Source organism: Nicotiana attenuata, unplaced genomic scaffold, assembly GCF_001879085.1.
Source record: "Nicotiana attenuata strain UT unplaced genomic scaffold, NIATTr2, whole genome shotgun sequence".
In the NCBI taxonomy this organism is placed as follows: Eukaryota; Viridiplantae; Streptophyta; class Magnoliopsida; order Solanales; family Solanaceae; genus Nicotiana; species Nicotiana attenuata.
The window spans coordinates 784,119-800,563 of NW_017670295.1; the positions used below are offsets into that span (position 1 = coordinate 784,119).

General features: G+C 36.0%; 1 protein-coding gene and 1 long non-coding RNA gene across 2 annotated transcripts; one reads left to right on the top strand and one right to left on the bottom strand.

Annotated features, from left to right (window-relative positions):
- Nucleotides 1-533: 533 nt before the first annotated feature.
- LOC109237410 lies at nucleotides 534-3,464 on the bottom strand. Its single transcript, XR_002069628.1, has 2 exons — nucleotides 1,140-3,464; nucleotides 534-1,044 (listed from the first exon to the last, which is right to left on the bottom strand). It is a non-coding gene; the product is annotated as an uncharacterized LOC109237410 (long non-coding RNA).
- Nucleotides 3,465-11,257: 7,793 nt separating this feature from the next.
- LOC109237395 lies at nucleotides 11,258-13,376 on the top strand. Its single transcript, XM_019403702.1, has 2 exons — nucleotides 11,258-11,540; nucleotides 12,679-13,376. Exons 1-2 carry the CDS (start codon nucleotides 11,258-11,260, stop codon nucleotides 13,374-13,376), a joined length of 981 nt encoding a protein of 326 aa, XP_019259247.1.
- Nucleotides 13,377-16,445: the final 3,069 nt, after the last annotated feature.

Below are 16,445 nucleotides of genomic sequence, written 5' to 3' on the forward strand. Positions count from 1 at the left end.
GACTCAATTGTTGATTTTCCATCGAAGTTGAATCCTTGAACAATACAAACTTTAACCCTATCCTTAATCCAGATTGTGTCCTCTTCCCATGAGTATACTTTCTTTCCTCTCTAATATGCAACCTTTTCGATCAGTTCGGGAGATATTGCCGCTTTATCCTTGAGACTTATCTCCTTCACGTGTATCTCACATGTATAGGTTGATAAATACTGTGTCTCACATGATGGACCTCGTCCATGACTGAGTTCATTTGTCATTCTTCAAAACTTCACCTGAACTTGGGCCAACATATTTCCTCTTTTATCGAGAAAAAAAAAAGAAGAAGAGTCATTTCTTGTGCAAAGCTTTATTGTCATTCCTCGTACTTTGTCTCTTTCTCGAATGCTGCCCATCACCTTTACAGCCTAAACAAAGTTTATCTATTGATTGCAGTTAAACGCGTCAAGTTCTGATGTCGTTTTCAAATGTCTACAGTCTACTCCATGCCAATTGGATCTTGTTTACAAAAACATAGTAAGATTTAAAACATATAATTCAATTAATGCACAGTGCCTTGCTAAATCATAAAGATTAAGTTATTAAACGTGCGCATACTATAGAGGAGGAAAAAAAGGAACACAAACGCACAATCAATCTCATGCATGAAACATACGTACATACATACATACTGACACAAGCACAATTATTAGGAAAGAAAAACACATACTAGACACACACGCACAAAGCAAAACACTACTTGTTCTTCCGCTTAAAGTCAATAACACCTTTATGCTCCTTCTCCAGCTTCCCAACCCTCTTGTAGTAACCTTTCTCGTTGCTGGACTTGACATCTATTGTGCCACTCCAATCTGGCTTATGCTCAAGAGAAATATTTAGGTCGTCTACTGCATGTATACCATCAACAGTACGATGGTATCTGTGATCTGCCACCTCTTTTGCTTACTTTGTTTCAGCGCCCTCGGCTATGCTCTTTTGTTTCTCTCTATCTAAGTCAAGACTCTTGTGCTCGAGAAAAAGTGTAGAGTCCACGTTGGTCTCCTCTGCCTGCAAAGTAGAGTTAGTTTAAAGAGGGAAAACGGAAGAGTTAGTTGGTACCAAGTTAGAGACAAAGAAAGAAAGAGAAATACAATTATCCATACCAAGTAATCGTCCATTTTTGCCTTAGCTTTTCCTTTTCCTTTTCCGCTGCTGTCATCTTTTGATTTGTTTGCGATTCTCTGATCCCTCTATTTATAGCTCTTCTACTTCCCTATCCTCCATAAGAGAACTAAATTCTAGCTTTCTTCGTTGAATTGCAAAAAAGATAAAAGAAAAATGGAAGGACAAGCTCGCAAGAGCGGAAAAGGAAAAGTATGGATAACTATATTTTCTTTATTTCTAACATGTTACCAACTAACTCTTCTCCTTCCCTCTTTAAACTCTCATTTGCAGGTAACGGAGGAAGAAACCCATGCAGAGGTCGTGATTAGACAAAGGAAGAGAATTATTATAGACAACATTCATGCAGCTAACGCCGTGGACTTAATTTTAGCAAATAAGAACAATTGGCGCGAAATTGTATTGGTGTTGGAAAGTAACAAGAAAAACTATGACATCAAGATCAGTGGTCTCAAAGCAAAGTATGAAGATATTACCTTTGAGTAGTAGCATTAGAGGGGGAGTAGTAAGGTGTTATTGACTTCAAGCGGAAGAACAAGTAGTTTTTTGCTCGGTCTTGTTCTTCCGCTTAAAATCAATAACACCTTACTACTCCCCCTCTAATGCTACTACTCAAAGGTAACATCTTCATACTTTGCATTGAGGCCACTGACCTTGATGTCGTACTTTTTCTCGTTACTTTCCAACATCACTACAGTTCCACGCCAATTGTTCTTATTTGCTAGAAAGAAGTCTACGGCGTTAGCTGGATGAATGTTGTCTATAATAGTTCTCTGCCTTTGTCCAATCACGACCTCTGCATGGGTTTCTTCCTCCGTTACCTGCAAATGAGAGTTTAAAGAGGGAAGGAGAAGAGTTGGTTGGTAACATGTTAGAAATAAAGAAAATATAGTTATCCATACTTTTCCTTTTCCGCTGTTGCGAGCTTGTCCTTCTATTTTTCTTTTATCTTTTTTGCAATTCAACGAAGGAAGCTAGAATTTAGTTCTCTTATGGAGGATAGGGAAGTGGAAGAGCTATAAATAAAGGGATCAGGGAATTGCAAACAAATCAAAAGATGGCAGCGGAAAAGGAAAAGGAAAAGCTAAGGCAAAAATGGACAATTACTTAGTATGGATAATTGCATTTCTCTTTCTTTCTTTGTCTCTAACCTGGTACCAACTAACTCTTCCCCTTTCCCTCTTTAAACTAACTCTACTTTGAAGGCAGAGGAGACCAACATGGACTCTACACTTTTTCTCGAGCACAAGAGTCTTAACTTAGATAGAGAGAAATAAAAGAGCATAGCCGAGGGCGCTGCAACAAAGTAAGCAAAAGAGGTGGCAGATCACAGATACCATCGTACTGTTGATGGCATGCATGCAGTAGACGACCTGAATGTTTTTCTTGAGCATAAGCCAGATTGGAGCGGCACAATAGATGTCAAGTCCAGCAACGAGAAGGGTTACTACAAGAGGGTTGGAAAGCTGGAGAAGGAGCATAAAGGTGTTATTGACTTTAAGCGGAAGAACAAGTAGTGTTTTGCTTTGTGCGTGTGTGTCTAGTATGTGTTTTTCTTTCCTAATAATCGTGCTTGTGTCAATATGTATGTACGTATGTTTCATGCATGAGACTGATTGTGCGTTTGTGTTCTTTTTTTTCCTCCTCTACAGTATGCGCACGTTTAATAACTTAATCTTTATGATTTAGTAAGGCATTGTGCATTAATTGAATTATATGCTTTAAATCTTACTATATTTTTGTAAACAAGATTCCTGATTCAAGCTTTGGTACAATAATATAGAGAATATATTGTAGAGTATGGGATCCAAAGCGACTTGAAATGGAATTTTATTAATTTGATTGTTGATATATTTGGTAACTTAAATTAGGTCATTAATTAAGGGATCGTTTGGTAGGATGTATTGGAAAAAATAATGTATATACTAATTTTGATAGTATTTATTAATCCCTATTTGATAGTATTTTTCAATAACTTAATACAACATACATCCTATTCAGTATTATTCTTAAAAATAGAAAACTATGGCATTAGCAATACTATAATTTTTAATATATAAATAAGCATATATAAAGACATAACTACTCTTTCAAAATCTTTTCCAAATACTTTCTAAAGAATGTGGAGGGTATTTTAGTAAACAAATAAATTGTGCAATGCATGCTATCTTTAGTACAGCAAACCAATCAGTTGATGAGAAATAATTTTAGTATAACTAATCCCATTATTATTAATGTCACACCTCCTTTTTTTCCCGAGGGGATAGGGAGTTTTTCCAATTTAAGTGACATTAATCAAAATGGGATTATTTATTTAATTCAGAGTCGTCACTTGGAATAATTCATGGTGTCTCAAGTCACCGATTTATTTTAAATCTCAAATCGATTAAATTTGACTCTATTTTAAAGTCTGCGAAACCAAAAGACCGAGTAAGAAATTATGTTAACCTTGCAAAAAGGTGTTAGACATCCTCGAGTTTCGTGGTTTTGGCATGGTCACTTTTAAACAAACCTGGCTTAATAATTTGTTTAATTACGTATTTTTAGAACCTACGAACATTTTACCTTTTACCTTTTACCTTTTGGAAATAGTAACTATGTCCGCAAACGTATGCATAATCACGATAATAATTTCAAAACGCGCCTAAAGCACTCTAACGATGTTCATTACTCTTCCTAGACTAATGAGCTCGACCTTTCCCCAATTCCCACGACCCAATTCGGGCAGTTGAGCCGCACAAGTAAAAATAATGGCACACCACTTATCACCTATGTTACCGTGGACATCTTGAGCACACATTTAATTAGGTTGGTTCTAGTCTTTCATAACTAATCATGTTCCATTTATAGAAGATGGGAAGCCTACACTCTACCATATCTTCCGGGCAATACTAATGAAAGACTGGTTTTGTCACAGGTATTCACAGAAGCACCAATATATGAGAAGATAGACTGAACATTTTGAATCTGCTTACTTTGGACTTGACACAACACCCTTTTTTAGGGGAACTTAGCAAAAGTCAAAACTTGACAAACAACAGAGAAATAAGAGTTCACTCAAATCAATTTCCCATCAGAAATCCAGAAAAATCATAGTCTGGGATCATACCATATTAAAATCGACATTAGAATAGAATGAGAGAGGAAAGAATGGAACCTGAAGTTGTTTTCAATTAATAAAAATTCCAACAGTTACACGGACTGAAACAAAGGGACAGTTGCGACCAGAACTCGATACGACGATCATACTTCGAGCAGAAACGCGAACTGAACCACGAAAGGTCCTCAACGGCGGCAACCTTAAAGCCTACCGGGAAAATTCGAAGCTCAACAGGGTCGGAGCAGCTACGTTTTTGCAGGTTTTAATGACTGTTTTTCAGCTATTTTGCGAGTGTTTCAGGGTGGTTTTGGGGGCTGTTTGCATGGTTTTAATGGAGAAAATCAAACCACTTTTTATGGAGAAAATGCTGGGTGTTTGTGATGATGAAGATCTGGTTGTTTTAGGTATTTGTAAGCTTGTTTGAGGTGTTTTGTGGCTATTTTGGTAGCAAAAATAGGACAAGGAAGTAGCTGAACATTGGCCTTTCATGGCTGCATTTTCACGAGTTTGGTGCAGAAGTTTTCATGACTTCTATAGTGAGCTCACAGCAGAGAAAAGGAAAAATGGAGTTACAGAGAAGAAAAGAAAATTTCTTTTTGTTTGTGTGGCTGGCTCCTCCCTCCTTTTCCCAGACCTAGCTTTTTAGATCTGTATTTCTATGCCTTCCTATTCCCCCCCTTGTGCGTGTTTTTATCACAGAAATCAAGGAGGAGCAAAACTCCGTTAGCAGGGGACGAGTGGGTGTCCGTTGTGTGTGCGCGTGACCTGGGGAATAAAGGAAAGGGAAAGGAAAAGGACGAATCTTTTTCTGCCAAAAACTATTTGAGTCCGTGGAAAAATCGAAAAGGGAGTCTTTTTCAGATATGCATCTGACGTGTGAATTTCTTTGTGAAATGAAGAAATGGTTCTCCAAGACTCTACAAAGTGATTCCTTTTTAAAAATCAGTGCATGGATAAGAAACGTCACCTTATGTGCTAGTTGTGTATTGGAACTCTAATCAATTATTTTTAGTCAAGCAAAAAAATACAAACTATTAAAGGAACATTTACAAAAGTCACCAAATTATTAAAACTAAAAGAAAAAATATATTTTTTGTGAATTTTCTTTTCTTTTGCAAATTAGAAGATAATTTAATGATCTAAAAATGTGAATCTTTTTGTTGGTTTTTAAATTTCTTAAATAAAACCTATAAAAGGTGAAACAAAAGGTAAAATATCAAGATTAAATTAAAAACTATTTAAATAACAAAAGGTAATAAAAAAGTCCAAATATGATTAAAAATTAGGTGCTGACAATTAATACACTCTATTCAATACAACTCTTATATGCGCTACTAAACCATACTTAACAGTACACTTGATCGCTTTTCAGTTGCAACTTATACGGTTGTCTTGCCAGGAATATCGGTTGATAATTAATCATTATCTTATGATTGTGGAAAGGTAACGACGAATGATTTTAACCCCTATTTTATTAAACTCCCACAGTAGAGAACTTTAGAATTTGATTTAGCCGGATTTCTATGGCAGCAGTATATATTGATTGTTATGTTCTAATTTTGACTTTGTTCTTTTGCTTTTATAGCTTGTATTTTTATTTCTTTTTTAGTTTAGCATGGTAACTCGCGCTAGTCTTGCACTCCTTATTCGATGGCCTCTCTTAAATCATACAGCAGTATTCATGAATGCCAGACCCACGTAGTTAGGTTGAACTTAACCCGCTTTATTAAAAAATAATATTGTATAAATTACGATTAAAGCAACGTAAATCTTATACAAAAATTATATTATATAAAAATTATATTTGAACCCACTTGACAAAAGCTTTGCTCTAGCAAAAGTGGTCAAGCGGGTTCATAGTATTAGTAAGATCTTGTGTTTGAATCCTTCTCATCTTTTGTGCCTACGTTTGTTTTTTTGAATAATTGCAACAAGAATCAGAAAAGAAAAGAAAAATCATAAAGTTAGCAGCATAGCCTAATTATAATGGTCATTGCAATCAAATCAAATTATTTTCCTTGTATATATTCTGCAGCTTTATTTATTTTACTTTATAGTTTATTTTCTTTACATAAATTCAATAGAAATTATATTGAAGTTTATTTTATTCCATAAGGTAATTTTAGTTCTCCATTTCATAAAATTTGCTAAGACTTGCATGTATATCTATTTGAAATTATTTTTCTTTTGTTAGTTTAATTTAATTTAGTTTATGTTGAATTTTTTTTCTTTGTTATATATATATATATATATATATATATATATATATATATATATATATATATATATATATGTGTGTGTATGTGTGTGTAAAAGCTCTCTTTCATTAATTATTGGTGTTAATTTACTTTAGTTTGTAACTCTTTTCTTATTGTCTTCTTTTGCAAATAATTGTCACACCTCCTTTATCCCGAAGGGATAGGGGGGTTTTCCAATTAAAGTAACATAATCGAAATGGGATTATTTATTTAATTTCAGAATCGCCATTTAGAATAATTATATAGTGTCCCAAATCACCGGTTTATTTTTAGAATCCCAAATCGAGGAAAAAATGACTACGTTTACAGTATGTGAAAAGCAAAAGACCTGGTAAAAAGTTCTGCTACCCCAGAGCTACGTGGTAAATAGAAAACTAGGTGAGCATGACTTAAAAGTGTTTAACAAATTGGAAATAAAATTGTACTCCAGCCTCAAATTTCAGGTCTTATTCCAAGGAACTAGATTTCTTGCTTTTGTATCTAATACTCTTCCTTAATAATAATAAAGAAAACACATGACAACACAAGTTAATTTTGATATCCTCTATATCCATAAACTAATGAAACTTCATTTATAATAGCTCTTCAAACACACAATAACTTGCTATTAATAACGTATAAAGAAATAGGCATCACCCATTACCAAAACCTCAAATATCAAAGGAAGCTAAGACAAGACAATGACCAACAGATGAAAAAAAATCCAGCATAAACTTCAAGAATTAAGCAGAGAACATAGCTAAGAGACTGCCTACGTAGCATAAAAGTTAATTAAAATCTATCATCTACACTCACAGAGCTAATGCACCAAACAGAAATGAATGTTGGAAATAGGGACATACCATTTGAAGCAACCATTACTCATTGAAGTCTATACTCAACAGGGTGAGTCATTTTGGGAGGCAACAGTATGTTGACATCTTTATTGCCGAATCTAAATTTTTAAAGCTTTACAATTCAACAAACGGACCGAACACCACTGACCACGACCGGAAACCAGCGACGGCGACCTCGAACTAGACGCTAATAGGCATGAAAGAAGGCTATTTTCGTGGAGCTTCTCAAGCTGATTTTGTATGCGTTTCTGGCTGAAAACTCGGACTGTTTCGAGGTGCGACGCAGCTGCATTTTTTGGGATTGTTTCAGCTGTTTTGCCAGATTTATGCGGCTGTTTTTTTTAGCTGGCTTTGAGGGCTATTTGCAGCTAGTTTTTGCTGCGCTTTAGGAGGTTGTTCGGGTAAGGGATTTGAGCTGGAGTTTCAGCTAGTTTTCATGGAGTTTTCAAGTTACTCTCTTGGCTAGAAATGGAGTTTTGGTGGTGGTTTGGAGGTGGTGAAGCTGCTGTATTTTCTGGGATGGAGGAAAAAGAAGCTAAGCTGTAGAAGAAGAAGTTGCGGCTTTGAGAAACTTCGAAAGGAAAGCTGCTGCTAGGTCTTTGTAAAAGGGGGATCCGCTTTTGTCTCCTCATAGCTTGTTGCCGTTCTGCCTCTCTGTTTCCGGCGGCTAGATCGGTGAGAGAGGAAGATTAGCTGCCAGGGTTTTTTTTAGGAAGGGAAGGGTCTTTAAATGAGGGTTTTAGGTGGGGGCTTGGGCTGGCAGATTTTGAGGTCAATTAAAACCTTCTCCTTTCTCTTTTCTTTTTCCCTTTTTTTTGATTTTTAACCTAATAAAATTAATTAAAAATCTAAATCAAATCCTAAAAATACAACTAAAATCTAAAATGCTATGAAATTAAGATTTAAATATTTTTCATGATTTTCTTAATTTATGATATTCCTAACATGCATATCAATGTGAATAAATGCAAAACAAATAAAGAAAAACTTCTAAAACAATTAAAATTATTTTTTGGATTATTTATAGGAGTAATTATATATTAGGATAAAAATTAGGTGCTCACAATAAAATCTTGTTACTTATAATTAAAATGTTTGTGGTATGGGCGGAACCAATAATTAAAATGTACGTCGCTGCTTCCATGATCATTTTCCAATTTCTCCTAAGGCTAAAAAAAGGAACCTTTTGTTGCAGTAGAAGATGAAGGGTAAGATTCCTATACTTTAAATAATCAGTTTCTCTCTTTCTCCCTTTCTTGTTGCAATCGTATAATTCTTCCTATAAATTTACAATTTATTTAAACAATTTTATCTCCATTATAACGAGAACGAATTTGAAATTAATGTTTAATTAATAATATTTATAGGACAATTTGTATTTCAGGGCCACACATGCTCACTCGATGTGCATGTTTGGAGTATATATATGTTCATGAGATTGAAGCTATTTCCAATGAAATTGCATATTTCCAAAGTCCTTGGTATTGGATGGGGAGGACGAAAGGGACCATACCAATAATGAAAGACCTCTTGTTGGCATTAATACGTTGTCCCAGTGGTGGAGTATCAAAGCCAACAATAATGTACACCAACTGATGATGAAAATTACCCCTATTGTTGTCTGTTGGAAATTATGGAAGGTTAGATGTGCGGCAAGATACGTGTCCGACATGTAAAATATAGCTATAATACATGGCCGGCTAAAATGGATGACAGGTGGAAAGAATTCCCTAGCTAAGTCCGCAATTATCTTTAGTCTCTTGAGTCGAAGATCTAGGATACAAATATCAACTCCGGGTACATTCCGAATAAATAACTTCACGGGCCTGACATGCCGAGAAGTTGTTAAGGTTCCGAGTAAGTACTCACCCAGCAATGCCAGATTTCAAGATACGCAAGATTGAGACCGTCAGTTAAACCTTATACAAACGTAATGAGTGAGATTTGCGTTAAAGGCAGATAATGCAAGTAACGGATAGGCGGGTAGGCGTGAGATTAGGAAAATAGTTACTTTAAGTTTAGAGTATAAATAACCCTCACCCCTCATTTGTAAAGGATTATTCTATAAATGGTATTGTTATCACTCTGCTAAAATTGTTATTCTTACTCAGTTATAGCAAGCCATCAAGCTACGCCAAGATAGATATATAAGAATTTCCTTTGAGTCTTATTTCGTTTATCAGTTTTGTTTACTCTTATTTTATCCTCTAAACATTCTTGAAAGTGAAAAACACTTAGTTCAAATTTAATTGCTTTAGGTCTCTTCTATATATTTAACTGATTTGACTTAAACCCAAATTCCAGGTTACATCGATATTGTCCGAACCGATATAGAGTCAAACTCTTTCTATTACAATTCTGCAAAAGATACAATTGAGGATTTAGTTGAAAAGAATTCTTTTTACTGCACAATCCACTCCAAAATTATCCTCAATCAATTGTAATTTTCTTCCTTTTGCATCTCTTTTGTTGTAGCCTTCGCCTAATTTTTTTTTTTTTTTTTTGTAGTGAAGGAAGAAGGATTTATATTTTTTCTATGTATGAAGGATTCGAAAGTGGAAGAACATATATAAGAAGTTGAAATAGAGGGAAACCAACCAAGAACAAGGGAGGGGAACCGCAAAAGGATACATATACAAAAAGGTAATTCATTGGTAGAAGAATTGTATCTTTTAAAGCTAAAAGCAAAATATTGAGAGAGCTGATTTCCAATAAAACATGACTTGAATCATGATCAATACGTTTCTATCAAGCCTATTCTCAAAGCTTGTGGTATGAGTGGGTGGGGTGGAGGGTGGGAAGGAACCAATAATCAAAGCTTACATCTCACCATTTTGAGATGTTGATATGGATTTTGCCTACGTAGCTCCAAAATAAATTGATCATAGATCCTTGTATTAGTCCATTTAACCTGAAATATAGTGGAGTAACTGGTTCCTTCAAAATCTAAATCAGAAATTGAATGTGTGTATATCAAAGAAAGTTGTGTATTACTGTACTTAATTTGACAATGTATAGATTATGATAATCTTTCCATCCTTCACGGTTTTGCCACATCTTATAACAGTACTATATTCTGTTAAAATTATAATAAACTTGTTTCCATTAGTTCACATTTATATTAAATATGTTTAGATTAGTTCATATTAGTGTGAGATGTATGAACAAGTGTAGACTAATGTGAACTTCATTATATGTATGAACTAGTGTAGACTAATGTGAACTTCATTATGAGATGTATGAACTAGTGTAGACTAATGTGAATTTAGTTAGTGTGTTTACATGAAGTTTAGGCTAGATACATGTAGGAGTTCTACTATAAATACCCATGTATGCTAGCCATTTGAAGCAAGTCAAGTTGAATGAAAAATTTCATTTCTTCTCCATTCTTAAAGTGAGTTGTGAGTGTTTGAGTGTTTTGTTGTCTTGCTCTCCCAAATTATTTTTTTTCCAACATTTGGTATCAGAGCCGGTGTGGTTGAAGACAACAAACTTGGAGAAAAGATGACGAATTCTAACGGAACACCATTCCAAGTTCCTATGCTTACAAAAGAGAACTATGGAAATTGGTGTATTCGAATGAAGGCCTTTGTTGGTGCCTATGATGTTTGGGAACCAGTAGAGTCCGGTGTTGATGAAGCAGAAGATGTCGTTGCCTCAAAGAAGAAGGATCAAAAGGCACTCACTCTCATCCATCAAGATTTGGATGACAAGATGTTCGAGAAGGTTGCAAATGCAACAACCTCCAAGGAAGCATGGGATATTCTTCAAACTTCTTTTAAAGGTTTGGACAAAGTGAAAAAAGTTCGCCTCCAAACCTTAAGAGGAGAGTTTGAATCATTGCATATGAAAGAAAATGAATCTGTTTCAGATTACATTTCAAGAGTTTTGGCTATTGTCAATCGATGAAAAGATATGGTGAAGAGTTGAAGGATGATAGGGTCGTTGTAAAAGTACTACGATCCCTAGATTCAAAAGTTGATTATATTGTTGTTGCTATTGAAGAGTCCAAAGACTTGGACACCATGACCATAGATGAACTTTCGAGTTCTTTGCAAGCCCATGAAGAAAAATTGAAGAAACCGAAAGAAGAATCGGTTGAAAAGGCGTTGCAACCAAAACTTTCCTTCAAGGAGAAAGATGAAAGGCGTGGTTCGCAGCAAAGAGGTCGTGGTAGAGGAGGAAGAGGTGGTAGTCAACCACCAAATAGAGACAATAAAAGCCAAGACTATAGTCAAAGATGAGGTCGTGAAAGAGGCAAAGGATGGAGACAAAATCAAGGAAGGTATGACAAATCGAACGTTGAATGTTATACTTGTCATAAATTTGGACATTTTTCCTGGGAATGTAAATATAATTCGGAGGAGAAAAACAACTTTGTGGAGAGCAAAAAATGAAGATGAAGATGCCACTCTACTTCTTGCATGCAAAGGAGAAGAAAGTGTGGAAAAGAACAAATGGTACCTTNGGCAGCATATCCAACCACTGACTTGGCTTATGTTATTATTTTGGATCATACAATAGCAGAGCGCGAACGCAGGTATACAATACTTTGTTGATAGATGCAATGGTACACTAACATGCCTACGTAGTTCAGAGCAGTATACTTCTGTATCTGTCTTATGCTGCCATAACTATGCTGAATTTTTTCTGTGCTGAATTTCAAATTTGAGCTAATTGCCATTCTTTTGATTATAAAGTTATCAAGGGACAAGGATTATCTAATTCTTTTCGTGTAGATTTAGAACTGATTATAGGAAGATTGTTAGCCAAGGTACCTATGGCTAATAATAAAATGTTCATCTTATATCTTCAAATGATGTTCCGAGGTGCTTGCTTTCATGTGCCAAAGATTCATCTTGGCTTTGGCATATGAGATTCGGTCACTTGAATTTTGATAGCCTAAGGTTGATGAAGAAGGAAAGCATGGTGAATGGATTGCCAACAATTGAGCATCCTAACCAACTTTGTGAAGGATGTCTCTTTTGAAAAAAGCAAGCAAGGAAAAGCTCTCCTATTGAGTCTTTAACAAGAGCAAGATGCCCTCTCGAGTTAATTCACATGGATGTGTGCGGACCTATCAAGCCATCTTCACTTGGTAAAAGTAATTATTTTTTAACTTATTGATAATTTTTCTCGAAAAACTTAGGTTTATTTTTTGAAGGCAAAATCCGAGGTGTTTGAAACCTCCAAAAAGTTTAAGAGCATGTGAAGAAGCAAAGTGGCTATCAAATTAAGTCACTTAGGTCCGATAATGGTGGAGAATTCACTTTAAATGAATTCAAGATTTTATGTGAGAAAAATGGAATTCATCATTACTTGACAGTTCCGAGATTACCACAGCAAAATGGCGTCGTGGAGAGAAAGAATCGAATTGTTCTCAACATGGCGAGGAGTATGTTGAAGAGCAAAAATATGCCAAAAGAGTTCTGGGCTGAAGCTGTTGCTTGTGCGGTGTACTTATCAAATCGGTGTCACACCAAAAGTGTTCGTGGAAAAACACCACAAGAGGCATGGAGCGGTTTCAAGCCAAAAGTTGCTCATTTGCGAGTTTTTGGGAGCATCGCAGATGCACATGTGTCAGATGAGAAGAGGTCTAAGCTTGATGACAAAAGTGAGAGGTATGTCTTCATTGGCTATGATCAAAGTTCTAAAGGTTATAAATTGTATAACCCCAAAAATGGCAAGGTCACCATAAGTAGAGATGTTGAGTTTGATGAAGATAATGCTTGGGAGTGGAAATCTAAAGAGCAAGAATACTCTTTTAGTCCATGCTTTGAAGATGATGAAGAAGAAGATAGGGAGCAGGCTATCACACCACCTTCAACACCTCCGCCACAAGATCAAGAAGTTGGGGAATCAAGCTCAAGTTCAAGTGAAGCACCTCACAAGAGTAGAAGTCTCTGTGACTTGTATGAAAAAACGGAAGTGGTAAGAAATGACTTGTATGATTTTACTCATTTTTGTTTGCTGGTGGACAGTGAGCCTCTAAGCTTTGAAGATGCTTGCCAAAATTCCAAATGAAGGGATGCAATGGATGAAGAAATCAAAGCTATAAAAAAGAATGATACATGGGAGTTGGTCACACTTCCAAAAGGCAAAAGCACCATTGGAGTCAAATGGGTGTACAAGCTAAAGAAGAATTCCAAGGGAGAAATAGAAAGGTACAAAGCAAGATTGGTAGCTAAAGGCTACAAGCAAAAGGCCGGTATTGACTATGATGAAGTATTTGCGCCAGTTGCTCGTTTGGAAACAATTCGCTTTGTCATTGCTTTGGCGGCACAAAATCAATGGAAAATCCATCAAATGAATGTGAAGTCGGCTTTCTTGAATGGCCTATTGGAGGAAGAGGTCTATATTGATCAACCTTCGGGATATAAGGTTAAAGGACAAGAAGATAAAGTCTTGAAATTAAAGAAGGCTTTATATGGGTTGAAGCAAGCCCCGCGAGCTTGGAATAGTAGAATTGACAAATATTTTCAAGCAAATGATTTTTCTAAGTGTCTGCATGAACATGCCCTTTATGTAAAGATTGCTAAAACTGGTTACATCTTACTTGTTTGCTTGTATGTAGATGACTTGATATTTACAGGAAATAATCCAAAGATGTTTGAAGAATTCAAGAAAGCAATGGCTAGAGAATTTGAGATGGCGGACATTGGCCTAATGTCCTACTATCTTGGAATTCAAGTAGCACAGAGGAAAGATGTCATTTTTATTTCTCAAGGAGAGTATGCAAAGGAAATTCTCAAGAAATTTGAGATGAGAATTGCAATCCCGTAAGCACCCCCGTTGAATGTGGAGTTAAAATATTCAAGCATAGAGATGGAGATAGAGTCAATCCCACATTTTTCAAGAGTCTTATTGGAAGCTTAAGGTATTTNAGAAAAATTGAAGAAACCGAAAGAAGAATCGGTTGAAAAGGCGTTGCAACCAAAACTTTCCTTCAAGGAGAAAGATGAAAGGCATGGTTCGCAGCACAGAGGTCGTGGTAGAGGAGGAAGAGGTGGTAGTCAACCACCAAATAGAGACAATAAAAGCCAAGACTATAGTCAAAGATGAGGTCGTGAAAGAGGCAAAGGATGGAGACAAAATCAAGGAAGGTATGACAAACCGAATGTTGAATGTTATACTTGTCATAAATTTGGACATTTTTCCTGGGAATGTAAAGATAATTCGGAGGACAAAAACAACTTTGTGGAGAGCAAAAATGAAGATGAAGATGCCACTCTACTTCTTGCATGCAAAGGAGAAGAAAGTGTGGAAAAGAACAAATGGTACCTTGACTCCGGTACAAGTAGTCATATTTGTGGAAAGAAAAATTTATTTGTGGAGCTTAAGGAGCTGAATGGTGGCCCAATCACTTCTGGAGACTTTTCGTGAGTTCAAATCAAAGGAAAAGGTACGATTTTAATTCGCTTAAAAGATGGAAGTCATCAATAAATCTCCAATGTTTTGTATGCGCGTAGATGAAATGTAATATTTTAAGTTTGGGACAACTTTTGGAGAAAAATTATGACATTCATTCGAAAGACAAAAAGTTGTATATGAGAGATGAAAAGGGAATATTGTTAGCCAAAGTACCTATGGCTAATAATAAAATGTTCATCTTATATCTTGAAAATGATGTTCCGAGGTGCTTGCTTTCATGTGCCAAAGATTCATTTTGGCTTTGGCATATGAGATTTGGTCACTTGAATTTTGATAGCCTAAGGTTGATGAAGAAGGAAAGCATGGTGAATTGTCAACAATTGATCATCCCAACCAACTTTGTGAAGGATGTCTCTTTGGAAAGCAAGCAAGGAAAAGCTTTCCTAAAGAGTCTTTAACAAGAGCAAGATGCCCTATCGAGTTAATTCACATGGATGTGTGCGGACCTATCAAGCCATCTTCACTTGGTAAAAGTAATTGTTTGTTACTTTTCATTGATGATTTTTCTCGAAAAACTTGCGTTTAATTTTTGAAGGCAAAATCGGAGGTGTTTGAAACCTTCAAAAAGTTTAAGAGCATGGTGGAGAAGCAAAGTGGCTATCAAATTAAGTCACTTAGGTCCGATAATGGTGGAAAATTCACTTCAAATGAATTCAAGATTTTATGTGAGAAAAATGGAATTCGTCATTACTTGACAGTTCCGAGATCACTACAGCAAAATGGCGTCGTGGAGAGAAAGAATCGAACTGTTCTCAACATGGCGAGGAGTATGTTGAAGAGCAAAAATATGCCAAAAGAGTTCTGGGCTGAAGCTGTTGCTTGTGCGGTGTACTTATCAAATCGGTGTCACACCAAAAGTGTTCGTGGAAAAACATCACACGAGGCATGGAGCGGTTTCAAGCCAAAAGTTTCTCATTTGCGAGTTTTTGGGAGCATCACATATGCACATGTGTCAGATGAGAAGAGGTCTAAGCTTGATGACAAAAAGAGAGGTGTGTCTTCATTGGCTATGATCAAAGTTCTAAAGGTTATAAATTGTATAAACCCAAAAATGGCAAGGTCACCATAAGTAGAGATGTTGAGTTTGATGAAGATAATGCTTGGGTGTGGAAATCTAAAGAGCAAGAATACTTTTTTAGTCCATTTTTTGAAGATGAAGAAGAAGAAGATGGGGGAGCAGGCTATCACACCACCTTTAACACCTCCGCCACAAGATCAAGAAGATGGGGAATCAAGCTCAAATTCAAGTGAACTACCTCACAAGAGTAGAAGTCTCTGTGACTTGTATGAAAACACGGAAGTGGTAAGAAATGACTTTTATGATTTTACTCATTTTTGTTTGCTAGTGGACAGGAGCCTCTAAGCTTTGAAGATGCTTGCCAAAATTCCAAATGGAGGGATGCAATGGATGAAGAAATCAAAGCTATAGAAAAGAATGATACATGGGAGTTGGTCACACTTCCAAAAGGCAAAAGCACTATTGAAGTCAAATGGGTGTACAAGCTAAAGAAGAATTCCAAGGGAGAAGCAAGATTGGTAGCTAAAGGCTACAAGCAAAATGCCGGTATTGACTATGATGAAGTATTTGCGCCGATTGCTCGTTTGGAAAAAATTTGCTTTGTCATTGCTTTGGCGGCACAAAATCAATGGTAAATCCATCAA

Excerpts from the sequence above, each read along its gene's own strand:
- LOC109237395 (XM_019403702.1), top strand. The coding sequence starts at position 11,258 with ATGAAAAGATATGGTGAAGAGTTGAAGGATGATAGGGTCGTTGTAAAA. Across the intron at positions 11,541-12,678 it reads TCGTGGTAGAGGAGGAAGAG|TTCCGAGATTACCACAGCAA; the intron begins GTGGTAGTCAAC and ends ATTACTTGACAG.